The sequence below is a fragment of the Chroicocephalus ridibundus genome, chromosome 1 (genome assembly GCF_963924245.1).
Source record: "Chroicocephalus ridibundus chromosome 1, bChrRid1.1, whole genome shotgun sequence".
Taxonomy (NCBI): domain Eukaryota; kingdom Metazoa; phylum Chordata; class Aves; order Charadriiformes; family Laridae; genus Chroicocephalus; species Chroicocephalus ridibundus.
In genome coordinates this window covers 62,368,568-62,390,338 of record NC_086284.1, presented here as the reverse complement: position 1 = coordinate 62,390,338, position 21,771 = coordinate 62,368,568, and the positions used below count along the sequence as shown (strand labels likewise).

General features: G+C 38.9%; 1 protein-coding gene across 6 annotated transcripts in view; it reads left to right on the top strand.

The window, feature by feature from the left end:
- The window catches only part of FGF14 (fibroblast growth factor 14), a 425,616-nt gene that overhangs the window by 315,775 nt on the left and 88,070 nt on the right, over positions 1–21,771 (top strand). For all 6 annotated transcript variants that reach the window (XM_063337140.1, XM_063337131.1, XM_063337122.1 and 3 more), the window contains one exon: positions 7,307–7,410. In XM_063337140.1, the coding sequence (XP_063193210.1) occupies positions 7,307–7,410 (104 nt within the window). The remainder of the gene's footprint in view (positions 1–7,306; positions 7,411–21,771) is intronic.

Below are 21,771 nucleotides of genomic sequence, written 5' to 3'. Positions count from 1 at the left end.
CCCATCTTTCTCTTATTTTCAGCTTCAGTGAGGAGGTGTGTATGACTGCAACAATTTTGGAAAGTTTTTTGTTGTTTCTGTTTTTTTTAAAGTCTTAGAACTCTATGCATTTTGAATCTTTGCAAAGCTAGACCATAGTGCCTTACTTTCCTCTTTTCACTGTTGTCACCTTTACAGATCTTCCTTTTTTTTTTGCTTACTGTGTCATTTTCCCTGCCTTTCCCCTCTTCCCCGCCTTTCTGGATTTCTATCTGTCTGCCCATCTCTCTTTGTCTTCTCAGTTGTTCCAAAATCCAGAATGAATATTCTATATTATAGATATTCTGAAATGCAGAACTTCTCCAAACCCAACCAAATACCAGATAGAAGTATTGCAGATTTTGAATAAGTACTATTATTGTATTTTAAGTCCACATGACTTTTTAGATAAAACAAGCTTTTTCATAGAAGTGATTTTTTTTCTGTCTTTAACTGATGTGATTCACTATTTGTCTCTTCACTAGTCCAATTTTACAATATCGTTTAGTAAAGACAGGTTAGACCATAAGGATGTAAAATGAATGTGTTTTCCAGGAAAGCATACAACCTCCACCTTAAATTTTGCTAGTCTATATGATATATATTGAGAGTTGAAAAGATTGATTCATTTTTTATATTCATGAATATATGAATATGTGTCTGCGCTTTTTTTGTGCTGCCAGTCTTTCTCCTTAGTTCATTTCCCTTTCCACCCCATTCCCTTCCATTTCCTGATGAACTTTGTGTTTCCTATTGCTTTTCTCTATTGCAGCATATTTTGTTTTTCCTTTTCTCTTAAAAAAAAGAATCTCATTGATAAAATTCCTAGTCTTTTGATCTTCTATTTTGTGAGCTCCTTATCTTTATAATTTCTGTCTGAGGCTTACAGGTAAATAAGTTTTGGCAGCTGCTCGAGGAGGACGAATGGCCCCATCCTGATGGGCTCTGCTTAGGAGGGGGAAAATCCTGCTTCTGAGCAGCTTGCAGGCTGCCTATTTAATGTGCCCCGTGGGTGAAGGGATGGGCATATCTTAGTTGTCAATAGGACAGATAGTATGCTTCCTCTGATAGTGAGGGTGACTTCCATTCGAAGTGTGTTTCGTAAAAATGGAGGAAATAGAGACTGCCGAAGAGTGTACATCTCTGCCAGCCTTCCACCCATCTTCTGCACTGTTCACTGTCCCTGAAGCCTGTGAAAGGATCCTCCTCATGTGCTGACCGTCTGAGTAGCTGGGTGTTGGAGAAGCCAGAGTGAGTGGATTAGCAAGGGATACAGAAGTGATTTTTTTTTTTTGTCTTCAGCAAGAAAACTGTTTGAAGCTTAGTCATGCTGCTACTTTTTGTTCTGCTGCAATTTATTGTATCAAGCAGTTAGAGGACTGCTTGAAGTTAAAATTCCCTCAAGTGCATACATAATTTTGTATTCATTTTGTATGTATGCCAGTGAACATAATTTACGTATTATTGGAGTCACGGTGTTATAGAGAGGTAGCGCAAAGATTAAGATATAGTCTATTCAAATTGAGTGGTTCTGTTCACAACCATTATTTATTTTTTTTTGTCTTTAAAGCTTCTTGGTAGTCTTATTATGTGGCATTTTACTTCTATCTGTAGTCAAAATGAATTTTACCAGTGGTTTCAGTCAGCTGCTATAGCCCAAGCCGTTATCCCAACTTGCCTTAAGTTTGAATAAAAGCTAGGGTCTGCAGAGATAGATGGCAAGATTTTTTAATATATATCACTGTGCACAAATTCTTCCATGAAAAGGGAAGAAAGATGTGACTGCTTGTAATTGCATCCCTGAATGTATTTTCATCTGCTCATGTTGGTGGCCGCGCTATCAGAACCCAACCTAAATAGAGCAATGGGCTTCAGTTCATTGTTGTGATTTCTTTTTATATCTTTTCCAAGTTACTGATGTTTTGTGACAGAGTATGAATTAATGCACCTATTGGTTAATGGTGCTGAGTTTCCTTAAAACACATCACCAGACCAAGGCTGTTATCTTAAACCATCTTGTGTGTGCAGTCTGTAATTTTTTGCCAAATTCTCAGTGATATGTGGAAAGAGGCTTTATTACACTGATTTTCTTGTTTTAGCTGGTTTTCTCTTTTTCCTTCCTCTAACGCCTTACAGTTTCTGGTTTGTTTTTGTGGCTTGCTTGTAGTGAAAGCAGGAATGACTGCGGTTAAACCTGTAGGCTTGGTTACTGAGGTCCTACTCAGCATAGGTGTCCTGCTCTAGCTCTAATTTTCCTGGATTTTACAGCAGTTCTCAGCATTACCTGGTGTGAACAGAACTTGCTTCAGTGTTGTCCATGGGCCTCATCATTATTAATTAGGAAAATGAAGCTACTACACAGAAACTATATAGACATAGAAGAGTTTTTCATGTTGTGCTTGTGGTTACAAGCGTTACATTCCCCTCCTATTCTGCTCCCCACCAAACTGGCTCATTTTCAGGGTTTGGTCTATCTTCAAAGTCTTTTCTCATGAATGAATTAGTAGGAAGACTAATTAATTTGGGAAACAGGCAATACTGATTCTTTAATTTCTGAGATTGAAACCCTGAATCTCTTAGCCCTATGTCTTCTTTTGTTTCACCTGAAGAATGTGTATCAGACAAGAACCACTGAAAAAATTCAACATAAATTATGATACTCCCCTTGATGGGTGATAAACCTGATTTTAACACTCAAATGCTGCTATATATGCCCCTTATGAAATTACAGTCATGTTTAAAACAGTTTAAAAGAGCATTGCTCATTTGTAGCTCAATTCCATAAACTGGTAAATGTCAAAGTTAAGATTACCAAGCAGCTTTGGTTTGTCCGTGCTGTGCACATCTCTTGCTTAATTATGCAGCAACAAGCTTTACTTCCTTTGTGGCACTTAGTACCTGGTAGGGTTGGTGTTCAAGAAATCATACAACCATTTAACATTCCTTTATTTTCATCTTTTAGTGCATGCTCCTAATGCTCTATTTATATCTTCCAAATTGAATACAGAAGTATTAACTTTTTAATGTCTTTCTAAGGTACCTACCACTATCATATTTTGGTTTGAAGATATTAATAAAATAATCTTCACAGCAACCTTTGTAAGGTAAAGGAGATAACTAAAAATAAAGCACATGAAGATTAAAAAACAACACCCACGATGCTGTTAAATTTGGATTAGTGAACTGAAATATTGGTGGTCTGATTTTTGCACTGTTTGTAATTGCAGTTTGTTTTCAAAGAATTACATAGGCATTTAGTCATCTATTTACATCACCTTTGGGAGTTAGGTAAGCCCACTTCTCCCATCAGTATAATCTTAGTCAGTGTGACAGGGTCAATGGAGGCCATGTTCACCCATACTAAAAAGCACGTTTTAAATACATCTTGTGTAACATCAGGCAGGTAGAATGGGTTTGCTCCATGTGAAATGGATGGACTGATCTCTCAATAGCAACCTCCCTGCACTGATTGCCAATCTAAAAGATGTTCTGATGGAGTCATGATTTTTGCCCATACGCCTGCAGATGGAAATAAATCAAAGAAATAGTTGCCTTGATCTGATTGCAGATTTGGTGCTGTGGGAAGTTGTGTTAACCGACACCAGGGCAGTGCACATGCAGAACAGCAAGTTTATAAGCCTTAAGCAATTGGTCTCTAGCTGGCTTCTTGAGAAAAACAGTGATCTGTAATGGCAATTTTCTTGTAGCTACAAGTCAGTCGTACCTAAATAGACTTTCTCAAGGATACGGAAATATCTGATTTCAGGCATTTCAGATTTCAAGTTAATATAATATGATGATATTACATAAAAAAAGGAAAAAGAAATGTAGTGTTTTTGTGTTGTGCTCAAGGAGGAAGTTATTACTTATCAAAAAGTGGAGTTCAACTATAACTTTGTCTAAAAATTCTGGAGGATTAGAATCCAATTCAAATTTGTTCCTGCAAATCCCCTCCACATCACCTAACAGAATAACTTTTTTCATGCCAATTGTTGCTGTTAACTTCTCTCCCCCACCCCTATTTTCTGATCTTGTGTGTGGTGGGAGCAGGCTTGCAAGCTCAGGAAAAGGAAGAGACGCCATCTGCTTTACAGTAGTGGTTTAGATGGAATACAAAGCGGAGCTATGGGAGTGTACACAGGCTCAGCGCTGAAGAGGGGAAAGAATTTTACTCGCACCATTTTTGCCGATTGGTTCATTTGATTTCCCTGATGTTCCCACGTCTTATTTACAGTTGGATTTGCTAGGCTTTATACTTGAGCGTGCAGCATGGGAGCACTGAGAACCAGGAAGAACGACATTATTTTCTGAGCTGTTCCAGGGCACTCCCTCTCTCAACTCATCTGTGGACTCATCAGGCTGAGTTTAGGTACATAAAGATGTTCAGGGTCCTAACTAACTCCTCACTTAGTTTTGGGTTTGGATCATTGTCTTCAAGACAGAGGGAACCTGGGGCATGTTTCTTTTTCATACTCCTCTCAAGAAAGGGCATAGCTTTGGCTGCAAGATGTGAAATGCCAGCAGACTCTGGAAGGCTTTCTCCTTTTCTCAAGGCAGGTTCTTATTAGAGTGAGGGACAGCACAGGTGAATCCTTGGAAGGTTTGAAATGTGTAATTGGGCACAGAAGTCCTGCTTAGTAAAGAGTACTGCACAGCCAGATTCTGGAGCAAATTGAATTTCCTTTGGCCAACTTCAGAGCACGTAAAAAACACATACTGTGCCATACTGGTGCATGTTTTGCTGACCTCAGTATGAAGCATGTTGCTGAGCATTTATCAATCAATAACTGAATGTAGACTGGCCTCCCTAGTTTCACCCAAGTCTGAAAGATTTTGTGGAAAATACTGAATATTCTGTATGTGCAGAATTACAGCATTTCAGATCACACTCTAAAATTTTATGGTCTTAGACTAATTACAACAGCTCTGACAATCTCCGATTAAAACTTGGTGGCAGTAAAAGATACATTATATCCTCTCCTCAGTGCTTTCTAAATTCACCAGCTACTATAAGCCGCTCTAGTAATTTTATAGGTTGCATAAAACACTGCCATGTTACAGGCCTCTAATTCTCCTTCAATTGTCGTTGTTTTTTTCTAGCTTTGCTGTTTTATTTTTATTGGTAATATGTCAAATTATATCTACATTCCAGAAGTTTTGACTGAACCACTATGATTTGGAGTTATTTTTCATTAGCAGTTTTCCATGGCTGACTTGTCTTTTGTGTTCACCTCTTTTCTTTGTAAGAGCATTGTTTGCTTTTCCATCCTGCTGTCCCCTGAGTTGTTGATGCCCTCCCTCTAGCATAGGTGTTCATATCCAGGTTTCCTCCTGGGATTTCTTCTCTTCTAGAAAAAAACAAACGTATTGTCAGCTGAAACCTAGTTTTGCTGGGGCAGACTCACCCTCCACCACCCACAATATTGGCTTTGCTTGTTTTAACTTTGTTTCATTTGAGGGTAACGGCTGATTGGTCAAGTCATGCAGTGTTTAGCCTATATAGTCCTAGGACATCTTGTCTGTGAGTGCCATATTTCAATGGTTTACATTTATATAGATTGGAGAGGGAACCTCTTCTGTACTCGGTATTCTTCTAGTGAACAGCCCGGAAAGATCCTAGCATGATGGAGACTTTTAGAAACTACAGAAATGAAAATGCTGTATATTTGTGCTAATTCTTGTCTGATGTCACCTCTTCTGTTCTTCTTTGTAAACCCATAAATTTGTTTTGTGTTCTTCCAGGGCACTTCTGTATATATTTTTCTTTCTACAGCCGTAGAAAGTGCTCTGCTGCAACAATTCCCAGCTTTATACTGGCTTTGTGCGTTCCTAAAAAGTTCTTATGTTAAATATTCTTTTTCTGTGTGAGAATGTTGAAGGAAAGGGGTTTTTTTGCCATCCACTTCTATCTTTAAATTCTGTCAACCTACATTTTTTCTCAGTAGTAAAAGTTTGATCATCTTCATCGTAAACCATCTGTGGCTGTGTGTCCTTTGACCAACCAGGAGTTTTCACACCTTGAGAAAATGTACTTATCCACTGCAATTACATGGCTCTCTTTCTCTTGATTTGGGCTTTACCCCTGGCATTCTAATTACAGATAGCATTATAGGGTACACTTTCTGGTCACATCTATGGATGTCCTTCCTAAATTTTGAGGAACTCACTGTAAGTGTTAGTGTGTTCCTGAGACCTGACTTGGGGGAACCGTGGTCCTTGCTGCCTGTGTTGAACACACAGGTTGTGCTTTTGGTTTTCGTCCAAATACTTGTGAATCTGTGACTCATCTGCAGTGGAAAACCACTTAGCATGAACTCTGGCTCATCCAGATTTTTTATTCTGAGACTGCTTGATGTGTGCTTTGCATCTGATTTCCTAGTATGAGTCAGTAAACTTAGTATAGGTGTGTGCGGGCATAATTTTTAGAAAAATTGGTCTGTGTCTCTTACTTATATCACTTTTTCTTTTGTTGTTCTTTGGTGAGGCTGGTAAAGTCACGCTCTTCACACTGGTCTTTTTCAGACAGCAATCAAAGCTGTGGCTGTTTTTGTTGTTACAGAGGTGCATACCATTGCTAAGGTATCTGCTATTATCTGTTTTTTTAATTATTTTTTTCCACAGCATTTCAGTCTTTGAACATGTTCTATATGCAGTTCAATAGCATTTAAGCACATTTAGAGTCAAGCACATATTTCAGTGCTTTCCTGTACTAGGATAAGCCTCTGCCATTACCTGAGGCCTGTGTACTACTGCTTGTATCAAATGTATCATTCACAAAAGAAAACCTTTTTTTGGATTTGAAATAACAGACCCCTTGATAGCAATCTTAATGAGACTATAGCTTAATCCAAAACCATAAAAATGCCTAAGAAAATTACTTGCCAGAATCAGAGTTATGTTTTCTGCAGGATATCTCAAAAGTATTACCCTTATGATCAGTCTACATTGATGAAGGATCTGTTGGGCTCTTTGATGCTTTTCAGATTGCCCGAGTTACTCATGTCTGCAGTGCTGCATAGGGGATTACAGTCCAGTCTTCTGTGCTTTGTATTTGCTGGTTAGCACTTGTGCCAAATACTGAACTATTGCAGGAGTTATTGCTAGATAGATACTTAGGCTTTAATCTTAAGGATTAGCTTTGCTAGAAGCAAAATTTTCTGAATTAGTTCAATTTTAAAATCAGAAAAAAATATACAGGGAGTAGTTTTCTTTTTTTTACTAATGATGTTTATTACAATATTGTAATAACCATAGTATATTCATATCTGGTCATGTTTTTTCTTCACAGCATTATTCAACCTTATACCAGTGGGACTTCGAGTTGTTGCTATCCAGGGTGTAAAGACTGGGTTGTATATAGCCCTAAATGGAGAAGGTTTCCTCTACACATCAGTAAGTACCTTTCTGAAGTCTGTTTAAGAGGCACAGCTGAAGGTGAAATCTACACAGGAATGAGATGCATATTCACTTTTGAGAAGTTCTATAATGTCTACATATATATATACATATACTACACACACCTGTGTACCCACGTATGTATGCAGCATATCTATAAATGGGATACAGTAGAAATTACTGTGTACTATGTATGAAACTCTGCGTGTTAGCAGTCGTAAAAAACATTTTGTACAGCTCTTTTTCTGCTAGGCTATATTCATAGTGTGCAATACACCACAAAGATTATTATTTTCAATTAAATTCTCCAGAATTTTTAAATAAAGACCTGCAATTCTTTTCTTAGTTACTTGTTGATAAGAATTCAAAAGCTGCTCCAAGTTACTTTTATTGATATGACTTACAAGTGTAACTGTCATCTGAAAAGTCATTAACAGCTTTACAGTTTATTATTATAATATTGTAATTGTATGCTTAGCATTGTTGATTTTTTTTATTTATTTCAAATATCAGGAAAATAAAGAATTCTGTGAGGGACTGTATCTTTGTAGAATGATCAAAGTTTAAGAAAAAATCTTTTGAGTCACAAACAAGACTGCTGCATAAAGTGATTGGAAAGTCCTCAGATTCTTCAAGATATTCCAAATGATTTAATGCTAATCAGTAAGTGTGTTGTCATGAATATAAAAATCCTCAGTTTTGTGTAAATTTAGTGTCTTCACCTCCTTTGAAAGACAAACAGACTTTAATATGAACAGGCAGTTCTGTCAGGTATTAACAAGGTGGCTTAAAGGATTTTTCATTACTATACTTTTATTGCCATCTATGTTGAATTTATTTACATAGTGCTTTTTCCATTTTTTATGTTACATAGTTCTTAATTCCCCACTGAATTACAATAAGCTGCTTTGTTTTCAGTGTCCATTGAAAGGAAATTGGACAGATTAAGTTTCTGATGTCCTGAGGGAAAGTATTCTGTTTGTTTCAAATACTCAATTGTCTTGGAAAAGCTAATTAGGAAGAAATAATGGAACTAATCTTGAATGTCAATGTCAAGACAAAGAGAAAATTCCTCCTCATAATATGTCTGCTGGAAACTCCAGCAGTATGATCTAAAATATTTCTTTTCTTCTGTTCAAAATAAAAAAAAAAAATTGTCATAGGAAAACGTTGCTGTCAGAAGGAAGAAAATTAGAAGAAAAAACCTAGAGCTATTAGAGAAAATGCATTGCTGACTTCCCGTATCTAGCTCTTCTTGTGGGGAGTTCATTTCAGTATGAGGGCATGAACAGTACTTTTTTAGTGTACAGGTAAGCGTACATTCTTGCCCGGCACTGTTTCTGAAGTGAGTTCTCAGTCCTTCAGAAAATGTACCACGTTCCCGGCAGGTAATTCTGCACAGGAAAGGACCCTACATAAACAAATTCTGGCAGCCACTGCATTTATGTATTGTTCTGGAAATGGTCAAAGTTAAATGAATGGTGTCATCTGGGGAAGGGAAAGGAGTGAAAAGTACAAGGCAAGATAAGAAGAGGTGGCTGGATCCAAACTTCGAATAGATATGAACCCAACCCTTAGAACATTCTCAGGTCTAACAAGATAATTCTGTCACGCCAGTGGGAATCTGAAATGCTTTGTACCTATGTCTTCTTTTTGAGCAACACAGCTTATTTAGGTTGAGATCAGTCTCATGGATATAAATAAAAGATTATGTATAAGGAAAATGTAATCCACATGTTTAATGTTTTGCAGGATTGCATATTCTTCACTGCCACTAATGGACTCGATGGCTTCATATATTCCTGTAGTTATTGGCAACTTTTTAAGTACTTATGAATTTTGTTTTGTGAATGTTGTGTTTTGAGTGTATTTCACTTAAAAATTTCTTGGGAGAGTGTCTCAGTCTGTCCCTTTACCTTATGTGAGGTAAGGAAATGAGTGGTTTTGGAGTGTACTCATGCAGAGAATGAAAGATGAGTGGCTCATTAAGTGAAAACAAGATAGAATCATAGAATCATAGAACTGTCTAGGTTGGAAGGCACCTTTAAGATCATCAACCTAACACTGACAAAACCACCACTAAACCATGTCCCTAAGCACTACGTCTGCCTGTCTTTTAATACCTCCAGGGATGTGACATATTAGAAAACTGAGTGGAAACCTTTAGTTTTGGTACACCTACAAAATTATTTTCAACTTACACTTTTGTCAAGTTGAAAAGTAGTAATATTTGGCAATCTAATGCAATTTAAAAGTAGAGATTTCAGAACATCAGTACTTTAATACAGGTTTGATTGTTTCATATTAACGTATTGAAAACATTCACAATATATTTTTGCCTTAGCAATTAGCCTGCTTTCAGTTTAGACACTAATGCATTTGAAAATAAGAAGACAACGCATCAGAGAGAAGTCTGACTTCTCCCTGAGGATCAAGATGAAGAAATACTGCGTGCAGAATATTTTAAACACTGTCATTTGTAAAAAAATGTTTTTAACCAATCACTTTCTATTACTGTCTTGTTGGTGGATTTTTTTGACTCTTTGTCACTGTTGTGTATCTGTTGCACCTGCAATGCAGAAGTTCTGTATTATACATCATATATGGTTTTCCCTTTGATGTTCAGAGGGATGAAAAAAGTTTTCTAAGTTTCATATGCCAACAGTCATCACTGAAAAAAAGTTTCAGATTATGGGAATGCTAGTTAAAATTTACATCTATTTAAATATATTAGCAATTTCTTACAAACATTTTAAAGAAAAAAATGGAAGTGTTCACTGTGGACTAAGTAGAATTTATAGACTGAGACTGAAGTCCTGTATAGTCCTCCTCTGGAGAATACCTCAGCGTCCTTTTTTCCACTCACAGTATATGAAACCCGTAGCTTTTGAGAATAGAATAGAGAATTTTTGAGAATTTCTCAAATATTTGAGAATCCTATAGAATCCTAGGATCATTTAGGTTGGAAAAGACCCTTGGGATCATCAAGTCCAACCATCAACCCCACTCTACAAAGTTCTCCCCTACACCATATCCCCTAACACCACATCTAAATGACTCTTAAACATGTTCAGGGATGGTGACTCCACCACCTCCCTGAGCAGCCTATTCCAGTGTCTAACCACTCTTTCTGTGAAGAATTTTTTCCTAATGTCCAGTCTAAACCTACCCCATTGCAGCTTGAACCCATTCCCTCTTGTTCTATCGCTAATTACCTGTGAGAAGAGACCAGCACCAACCTCTCTACAGTGTCCTTTCAAGTAGTTGTAGAGAGTGATGAGGTCTCCCCTCAGCCTCCTCTTCCTCAAACTAAACAGTCCCAGCTCCCTTAATCGCTCCTTATAAGATTTATTCTCCAGGCCCTTCACCAGCTTCGTTGCCATCCTCTGCACTCGCTCCAGCACCTCGATACCTCTCTCCTATTGAGGTGCCCAGAACTGGACACAATACTCAAGGTGTGGCCTCACCAGTGCTGAGTACAGGGGGACAATCACCTCCCTCCTTCTGCTGGTCACACTATTTCTAATACAATCCAGGATGCCATTGGCTTTCTTGGCCACCTGGGCACACTGCTGGCTCATGTTCAGCCACTTGTCAATTAGAACCCCCAGGCTCCAGCCCTCCAGCCACACTTCCCCAAGCCTGTAGCGATGCATGGGGTTGTTGTGGCCCAAGTGCAGGACCTGGCACTTGGCCTTGTTGAAGCTCATACTGTTAGCATTGGCCCATAGATCCAATCTATCCAAGTCTGTAGAGCCTCCCTATCCTCATGTAGATCAACACTCCTGCCTAACTTGGTGTCATCTGCAGACTTGCTGATGGTACACTCTATGTCCTTATTAAGATCATCAATAAAGATGTTAAACAGAAATGGTCCCAACACTGAGCCCTGAGGAACACCGCTTGTGACTGGCCACCACCTGGATTTAACTCCATTGACCACCACTCTTTGGCATCGTCCATCCAGCCAGTGCTTGATCCAACAGATCTATGCTCATCCAGGCCACGAGCCGCCAGTTTTTCCATGAGAATTCTATGGGAGACAGTGTCAAATGCTTTTTGAAAGTCTAGGTAGACACTATCCACAGCCTATGTGCTGATGCTGTTGTGGTTTAACCCCAGCCAGCAACTAGGACCAAGCAGCCACTTGCTCACTCCCTCCAGTTGGTACGGGAGAGAGAATCGGAAGAGTAAGTGTGAGAAAAAGAACTCGTGGGTTGAGATAAAGACAGTTTAACAGGTAAAGCAAAAGCCACACACACAAGCAAAGCAAAGCAAACCAAACCAAGGAATTCATTCACCACTTCCCATCAGCAGGCAAGTGTTCAGCCACCTCCAGGAAACCAGTAATGGAGGTAATTGGAGTAATGGAAGACAAATGCCATAACTACAAACATCCCCCTCTTTGTTCTTCTTCCACCAGTTTTATATGCTGAGCATGACTTCATATGGCATGGAATATCCCTTTGGTCAGCTGGGGTCAGCTGTCCCAGCTGTGTCCTCCCAGCCTGCTCACTGGTGGAACAGCATGAGGAGCAGAAAAGTCCTTGAGAACTTAGCAACAACCAAAAACATTAGTGCACTACGAACACTATTTTCACCCCAAATCCAAAACACAGCCCCACACCAGCTGCTAACAAGAAAGTTAACTCCATCCCAGCTGAAACCATGACAGATGTCTCTCTTCAGAAATTGAAGGCCCCAACTCAATTATTTTTATCATCAGCTTCACATGATGTTGACTAATAAGCAACAGCACTGATAGGAAAGGTATTTGGTAAAAGGAAAATGACAGACCAGTTTTAAACATAGATTACAAATGCAGATTTGCTTTGTTTTCTTGCTTTATTTTGGGGTTTTTTTAAAATCTTTTTTTAATGGCTGTTTGTGTCAGTTTGGGAGTCTCTTGGTTTTTTTCTTATTTTATTCTGCCATATTTAAGATTTTTTCAACTAATTCACAGAATTAGAACTAAGAACAAAGTGCAGAACTATCATAGAAGAGTGTTATGGTAGTATTTCTTTCTTAGAATGGATATAGAAGGACAGCAAATTGTGCAGGAAAGTCAGTCTCGAGAGCTTTTCATACCTATTTTTCCTGCTGCAGCGGTTGAGATTTGTATTCTGCCGTTTGGGGACTGATCGAGTCAGGGTCCCTAACACACACCATCAAAGCCCTGTCAAATAAAGGAGAAGCAAAATCTTTGGAGTTTGATAAGGCTTTGCAGAATTCCTGAGAGAAAATACTTTTCCAAAATTATAACCTTATTTTTCAATGCATTTAAAGCAATTGTTGTAATACTGTGATTTGTTATTTTCTATCATATTTTATATGAGGACAAGAGCCTTTTCATGTTCATTTTTTTTCCTTGTACTTTTAAGGGTTAGCCCACTTAGAGACTTCCCATTAAGCTCACCTTTTTTGAAGTTTTGGTTTATTGCATCCAACTTTATTTCTGTGTGTGTACGTACACCTATATTTATATATGTATATCCGTATATATCCACCCATAATTAGGATATATTTATTTAGTGACAGCTTTCCGATTCTAGATGAATGTTAGTGAGCAATGAGAATTATAAAACAGAGTTGAGATTTATTTTAGATGGATTAATGAACTGTGAATAATTCAGTATTTATGACTGCCTTAATCACTGTGAAAGCTAGTTGGAGAACTTGGATTTTTCCACAATGAACCATCTCAGTTACTAGCAAGATTTTTGACGTAGTAGTGATGGACTTCATAAATTAAAATCCAAAAATATGCCTTACTCCTTCCTCGCCTTTGGAAAGGGTGAGCAAGACAAGGTTTTATTTCAAGGGTTGATCCTGTCCAAATCAAAAGGAGTGGAACTGGCTCCATGCACTAAAAAAAATGAGCAGAGCTGCAGGGATTCTCCATGGGGAACAGGTATTGCCCGCAGCAGGAAGATGGCAGTGCAGTACATGGCAGAAGCTTTTGTTGGTTTGATGCTAATTTTGGTCAACTCACTTTGCAGAACGTTCATTAGTTCAACTTTCAGGTTTTGCTTGTACGTTTTTCTGCTATCATAACAGGATGAACTCAGAGGTAAAACTTATACGATGTTAGTCTATTTTATGATTCCTATTTTCCTGAGGTAAGGGTATGAGAGTCTTCTTGGATTATACCAATGAATTTCTCTCAAGAATTACTTGATGTATCTAGGAGGGTTTGGAAGGGCTACTGTTTGGTTTTTTTTCATCCTAGGAGCAGTTTAGCAGGGTGTTACCAACACTTGGTGTCTACCATGGTAAGAGAAAAAGGAAAAACTAAAATGTAACAAGAAAAAAAAATCCTAACTCCAAAACCTGGTTGTGCTTTCTTCTTCATGTTTCCTTTTTAACCATTTCTTCTGCCAATTTTTACTGAGACCTGAGATATGGATGAAACCAGAAAGGGAAGAGTACATCTGTGATAGTGTCAGCAGCAGATAGTAAAATTGTAGCAATCCACTGCATAGTTTCTTGGTAAGGCTGGTGAACTACAGAGATGCTTTAAAAGATGACTGAGCCTGCAGGTCCAGGTCTGAACTGCCTGATCACCTTTTCCAGCATGGTGCCTGGGGGGAGTTGTGCGCTGAGGCTCCAGGGCTCCTCCTCTGGCTATGGGGCAGTGGGAACCTTGCTGGGAGGGTGTAGAGAGTAATGGAGAGACAAGGCTGCATTTCTGGGAGGTCATACCAACTTTTTATAAAGTATTTCAGACTTAGGGATGGCACATTGATCGCTTTACAGAATAATCTTCTTGTAAGATGGGGGTTTGTGTTTGATCTGCCTCAGTACGTGGTATTGAGGGTGTTGGAAGGGTGTTGTTTGTGTAGTGTTTCCACAGCAGTAAGATGTCATTCTGTGTCGTAGCCTTCATGAATGAGAGAAAACATCAATATCTGTTACTGGGAAGTGTATTTGTTATATTGCTCTGGCAACTCTCACCTGAAAGAAAAGCCTTTGAGGGTTTCTCCTGATATTTCAGCAGCTTCCCTGTGCTGGTATTTCCGTCACTTCTTTAAGGCCACACAACTGACCTGTCTGAGGAGAACAAAATTCAGCCTCAAGGAAGAAGATAGGAACACAGACAGTAAAGCCGGCAAAACAGTGAGAACCGAAGTAATCTGTATTTCTAGTATCTAAATCAAAGTCAAGTGAAAGTTTCTGGTAGCTTTTCATAGAGCCTCTCTTTGTGCTTTGGAATAACAATGCTTAGTGTCTTCAGTACTTTGAAGGTTCAAGGGTGTAAAAAAACCTTATAATAAACAGAACAGAAGGAAGTTTAAGCTATGCAAAACCAAAGAGGAAATGTGATGTTTTAAAATTCTTTTTTTTTTTTTTTTAAAGAATAAACAAAAATAGATTAATGTGACATCAAGGCAGTGTTTTTCTGTTGATTTTGTGTTGCTGCAGTATGACAGTGGTTGACCTAGGTTTTGCCAGAGATTGTTCCTCATCTTGCAAGGTACTATAGAAATAGTTAGGAATATATCTGTTTAGAGAGATGTGGACAAATATGAGCTTGCTCTATGACTTTAAATAGCTAGGCTTTTGTTCTAGTAGTCAGAAGAATATGGAATAATAGAATAGGGTAAATCTTGTTACTTTTGAGGTACCTGTGGTTTTGTGAAGGTAGGCACATTGGAGTGGAGTGACTCTTTTAATAATATTGTGATCAGTAGGAAACATGCTTTTCTTTCTTATGTCAGATTTGCTCATTAGGGTCTCAACCTGCTCCCACACTCTTATCTCCCTGTGTTTACTTTACTAAGACAGGTATAGGACTTGTCATTATCTGTGTCTTGGAACTACACTGGCACGCTTTGGAGAGAGGAAAATAGGTGAATTTAATTATTTGAAAATCACAGCTTCTGATGAAGACTTTTTAAAACTGGTTATGTTAACAGTGGTATTTTTAAGAGTGTAAATGTATCAACCCTAAGCAAGGTCCATCAGCTAGTTTTAAGGGCTTAGCACTAAAGTGCTTTCTTATGTATGAATATCTTCTTTGCATAGCCTGTTATATTTTATTCAATTTGATATCAGTTGGAAGGGGACCTATATTTGCCTCATGTAACAAATGTTTTTTTGAGAGGGGACTAAACAGCAAGTTGCAGGGCTATGTTCCTCTGTAAGTTGGTCTGCGTTGCTCAAAAGGTAAACAAGTTCAGCATGTTCCAGAAGTAGTTGAAATACACTGTCAGGGGGGAGGAAAACATCTGCATGGTTTATGCTTATTTATATCTGTGTTTGGAGGTAGATAATTTGTCTCTCAAGTTGCCAGCCAAAAATAAATACAGAAAATTGCTAATGTATTTATTTATTCTATGGTGGCACTTAAGGAAAAACTGATAACATAAGCCTGCTGTATTCTACAGAATAGTAGGAGACATCCCTGCTACACAGAATCACAGAATGGTTTGGGTTGGAAAGGACCTTAAAGATCATCTAGTTCCAACCCCCCTGCCATGGGCAGGGACACCTCCCACTAGACCAGGCTGCTCAAAGCCCCATCCAGCCTGGCCTTGAACACTTCCAGGGATGGGGCATCCACAACTTCTCTGGGCAACCTGTTCCAGTGCCTCACCACCCTCACAGGAAAGAATTTCTTCCTAATATTTAATCTAAATCTATCCTCTTTCAGTTTAAAATGGTTACCCCTCATCCTATTGCTACACTGCCTGATAAAGAGTCCCTCCCCATCTTTTCTGTAGGCCCCCTTTAGGTACTGGAAGGCTGCTCTAAGGTCTCTGCGGAGCCTTCTCTTCTCCAGGCTGAACAACCCCAACTATCTCAGTCTGTCCTCATAGCATAGGTGCTCCAGCCCTCTGATCATCTTTGCGGCCCTCCACTGGACTTGTTCCAACAGGTCCATGTCCTTCTTATGTTGGGAGCCCCAGAGCTGGATGCGGTACTCCAGGTGGGGTCTCACGAGAGCAGAATAGAGGGACAGAATCACCTCCCTCGACCTGCTGGCCACTCTGCTTTTGATGCAGCCCAGGATGCGGTTTGCTTTCTGGGCTGCGAGTGCAGATTGCCAGCTCATGTTGAACTTCTCATCCACCAACACCCCCAAGTCCTTTTGCTCAGGGCTGCTCTGAGTTCATTCTCTGCCCAGCCTGTATTTGTGCTTGGGATTGCCCTGACCGACATACAGGACTTTGCACTTTGTCTTGTTGAATTTCATAAGGTTTGCACGGGCCCCACCTCTCAAGGCTGTCCAGGTCCCTCTGGATGGCATCCCTTCCCTCCAGTGTGTCGACTGCAGCACACAGCTTGGGGTCATTGGCGAGCTTGCTGAGGGTGCACTGAGTCCTGCTGTCCCTGTTGCCAACAAAGATGTTAAACAGCAGCAGTCCCAGTACTGGTCCCTGAGGAACACCACTCATCACTGCTTGCCACTTGGACATCAGTCTGTTGACTGCAACTCTTTTAATGTGACTATCCAGCCAATTCCTTATCCACCTAGTGGTCGATCCGTCAAATCAAAGTCCCTCCAGTTTAGACACAATGATGATGTGCGGGACAGTGAGAAATGCTTTGTGTAAGTCCAGGTAGATGATGTCAGTTGCTCTTCCCTTTTCTGGCAACACTGTTAACACCATCATAGAAGGCCACCAAATCTGTCAGGCACGATTTGCCCTTAGTACAGTAGAAAAGTGCTATAAAATACCTACTAAGTCCATGAATTTTTTAAGTGGGTTAGGTTTTCAGTACATTTTTTGATTAAATGTGCTGAAGCCAGTATTTTCACACACAAGATAAGGAAAAACGGAGTCACACACAGGCACATGAGAGTTTGATAGGGCAGGAGAGAAGTGAGAAGGAAAGAGGTGAATGGAATGAGGCTGACATGAGGAGACACTGATAAGCAGGGATTTAAGAAAGTGCAGAAATAGAACAGTTGAACAGAACAGAATTGTAGAAAGCCCTGTGATGATATCATCATTGTAGAAATGCTCGTGATGAGATCATCATTGTTTGAGTCTGACGCTTGCATTTGTTACTACCTGAGTCTTTCACATGCGGAAATAGCTACTATTTGAACTACAGTTCATAAACAATACTAGTTAAAGAAATGTGCTACTTTGAGTATACAACAAAGATAATTAGTACTACATAGATATAGAATTTCAGTGTGGCTTTTTCATGTGTGGCAGCTGTTTCACCCTGCTGCCATTTGAATGCTATTCTGGGGGTAATAAAAGAATTTGACTTAAAACTTGCAGTGATGTTTGTTGCCGCTTAAAACAAAAACGTGTGTCCTGTTTGGTTCATTAAAGTCCCCAGTATCCTTGACAGGACTTGCTTGAAATTTTTTATCTAGAGGAAAAACTTCCATATCTGCTTAAAATATTTATTTTCCTTTCCCACTTTTATCTCTCATATGCACATGCAAAAAAATCTCTTGATATATGTCTTCTTTTTCCCTAAGATTACAAAAATATACATAAATTCATCAAGGTTAAAAAGCTGCTCTTCCAAACTTCTTTTGAAAGCATGGAAGATCACAGAGTCCGCAGCTGCAGTTGGACATTTTTCAACTAATAATTGTATGACAAGGCATAGTAACTGTAGGTAGGTACGCTAAAATGAGGGTAATCTAATCTCATGCTTCAGGAAGTAAGATGATTGCCACAGGGATCGAGAGGAATGCTGTCCTCAGTATATGGCATCGCTTACTGTAGATGCGCTGAAGGAGGTTTGCCTCTGAACTGTTGTGCAGTGGTCGCAGCCAAAGGCTGACCAGAGGCTTGATGGACCAGCAGCTTAATCCAGTCTGTCAAATTTCCGCTTCTGGCATTTCTGTCTCCCATGGTAACCTCCCTGTGTTTTTGGCCAATGTTTGTTTTGTTGCATAAATACAACTACACTTTTCTGGATGTTTCTTTATTCTCAGCTTTGTTGTTGTTAGACATTTGTGGTTGTCTGTAATCCTAAATGTTGAAAGCTGTGTCACTGTGTATTGTATAGTCTCCCTATACCCCTCTTGTCTACTGTTCTTTTACTTCCCTGGTAATTGTCACTGCACAAGCTAAAGGATCATGTTTGAAATCTCTAATTTTCTATTCATTACTATTTAATCTTACTCATCCATTGCATCAAAGTATGAAAAGTAGCTACCAAAGATTTAAAGTCTCTCGAATTCTAGACAATTATCAAAAAAATATTTCTGAAAAAAACCCCTACTACTTCTTTCAATTCTTGGTGAATTGGTTTTATTGGACTATTGGTTCAAAATATTGAAGACAATTGTAGGTTGATTTTATGGTAAGTTTAGATTCCTTTCAGAATAAATTTGGTTCTTATGATGTAAATAAAACTTCTCACTGCATCTCCAAGATTTCTACATAAGAAACAAAAATTAGCTCTGTGTGGAGTAGAACAACAACAATTAGACACATATGGTACTGTCTATCACTGCTGTAGTTGCATAGCTAATGCATCTTCTGTTATTCAGGGCTATTAACAAAAGATATATGGCTAGATACCAAGATAGATGAATAGAAATGAACTATAAGCTTTTAAATATAAAGTCTATTTAAAAAAAATAATAATTCTGGTGGGATGAAGAATGACTTTAGTCAGTCAAAAATATGCTTTCGTTATGCAAGAAAAGTTCAGTATTATCTTGCAGGAATGAAATAGTTAAATGCATATTTATGAAATAGTTAAATGCATAAATGCTCAAGTACGTAATTTATCATTGTACCTTTGCAACACAATTCGGTATAATGTGTGGTCTTTAAGATTGAGCTGCAAAAGAAGGATGGTATATTTAACAGGTTATTGTAGTCTGCAACCCTGCACCGTAGGGCTTTGTATAAAAGGTACTTTTCTATAAATACCAAAAGTTGAAAAAAGCCACAGCAGTCTTCACCACTGTTGTTAAACGAAAGTGTTATTTGCAATGTGGTAGCCATTGCTATAGATGTCTTCTGTGTTAGTGTTATATATGTTAATGACTGTTTTATGTATAATACACATTATATTTTTGGAACCTTGCTATTACACACATTTTTTTTTTTTTGCAGCATATTCATTTTTTTCACTTGAATAGGCAAGTGTGTAGCTAAGATTAGTGAATGATGGTCAGGGATAAATTTATATCCCCTGTAATCTTCCCATATGCCATGTGCCCCTGTGGAAAAATTTGGGATGTTTCAGTTTCTTCCTCCTTGGTGAGTCGGGTTTAGCCGTGGGCTGGATACTACATGGAAACTCGACCATCTGGGCAAGTCCATAGAGATGCTGATTCTGCATGTCCTAACTAGTGACCCCTTACCCTGGCCTCTTGCTTGTTGGCAGAGCCTATTAATCTGGGAGCTGCCCTAGGGTATTCATGGCCTCTGTTTTATGCATGCATGTTGGGGGAGGGAAGTGGTCTGCTTCCACCAGCTTTGCCCTATTGGATTTTCTGTGGCCAGGAACCAGATATGGCATGTGTCCTTGCAGAGCTGTGACGGACTGTGGGTGAATATGTCCACATAAATGACTGGGCTCATCTCTGAAGCCTTCTCGTTCCCCTGAGACTAAACGTCTCTTAGAGGATAACTTGAGACCACTTTTTTTTTTACCTTTAGCTAAATTTGTACTTAACCATTTGCTGATTAGAGTTCACTTACAACATAAATGAATGTGTTAAGACTGAGTTTTAGGAGTCTATAGAAAACTGGCTAGGAAAGCAAGCATCCGGTAACAACTTGTACATACTTGTAGCAAACATCAAGTCTTCATCTCCCTCTCAGTTTCTCATGTCAAATCCCTCAATCTTCCACTTTCTCTGCTGGCAACTTTCCCTAACAGTGATCCCTGGAGTATGTCCGTATATAGTCCATGATCATATGTGCTCATTTCTACAAGTACCATAGACCTTACTTACGTTTGACATTTTTCTTTGTAGAATGTGCCTCTTTCCTGCCTTCTCTTCTTTCCCTCATTTGGGACACAATTCAGTCACCAGAGAAGCAGTTTTAGGTGGAGACTGGCAGATACAGACTTCCAGGGGGAATGTATGAGGTTCATCTGTCTTGTTACTTGACCAAGCACTACCTGTGGTGTGGCATCAGAACAACACTTAGCAATGGTGGGGCCTTTTCTGCCCATAGCTTAGTGTGCACCTTTAGTCAAATTAAAGTTCCAGTTTTGAATTTGTGAAATATTGTCAGGATATTGGAGGGCTCCAAAATTCTCAGAAGTACCAAGTGTTGGCCTAATTCTGGTGGTAATTAAAATTGCCGATCTGATAGGTAGCAGGGTTAGCATAACTGAGCACTGTCAAAAATCCCCCTTGCAAAGGTTAAACTGGCAAGGTTTATTGTGCAATATTTATTCAACATATTCTATTCACTGTCAGATGAGAAGCTCTCTTGACTGATTCCTGTTGACTTGACAAGGATTCTTGTTTTTTAGCAGACTACAAATACAGCCTTGGGGACATACTGTCTCTCCCCGAGGGTGTCTCGAAAGGAATCATAAATCTGTAGAAAATCGGCAGTCAGACCTGAATCCTGCACTAAAAGCATTGGAGCAGGGGTGAGTAGACGACTCACCCCATCATGTTTGAATTCACTTGTGACTGTTCTCTACATTCTGTTCTCCTGATATATTTGTCACTAAATATTTTGTAATAAAAAGTGACACAATGCCACTACCTGGCAAAACAAGAACCCCTGGACTTAATAAGCAGGATCTGCAGGAAAGCCCTGTACTTTGAGTAAATGAAACAAAAAGCTGAAGACTTAATTCCTTCTGTGCAGCACCTGTGGATTTCTTTTTCCAATAGCATGTCACGTTGCGTATAGCTTTGGCTTATTAACAGGATGATAAAACTTTTTTGACATTACCAGCCATTTACATTATATTACTTATCTTTAGTGTTGTTATGACTGCAAAGCTGAAAACAAAGTGTTTCAACATGAAAATGAAATACTGTTACTTTGCGGCTCCGCAGATGTACATAGCTAAAGACCTGGAGTTTTCCACAAAAGAGATGTGATTGCCTAATTCACCATGGAATTGTTTACTTATTGCAGAATTGCCTAGCAGCTGGTGAATTTTAAAAAGATATGGAAAGGGTTTTATACCACAGGCACAAAACAAAATATAGCCAACATTTCAAAAGCATAATATGTTCTCTTTTTCATGTCCCTCTTGGCCAACATCTGACTTCCGTGTTGTGACTGATGTCCCCTAAGCATTTATACCCTGTCACATTGCCATTCAGGCTACAGGCCAAAACAGGCACAGTCCAGATCATCAGTAAAGAGAATAATATTATGAAAAGATCTACTCCTAAAAGTAGCTTAGAAGATGTTAAGAACAGGTGAAAGTATAAGGTTTTTTAAA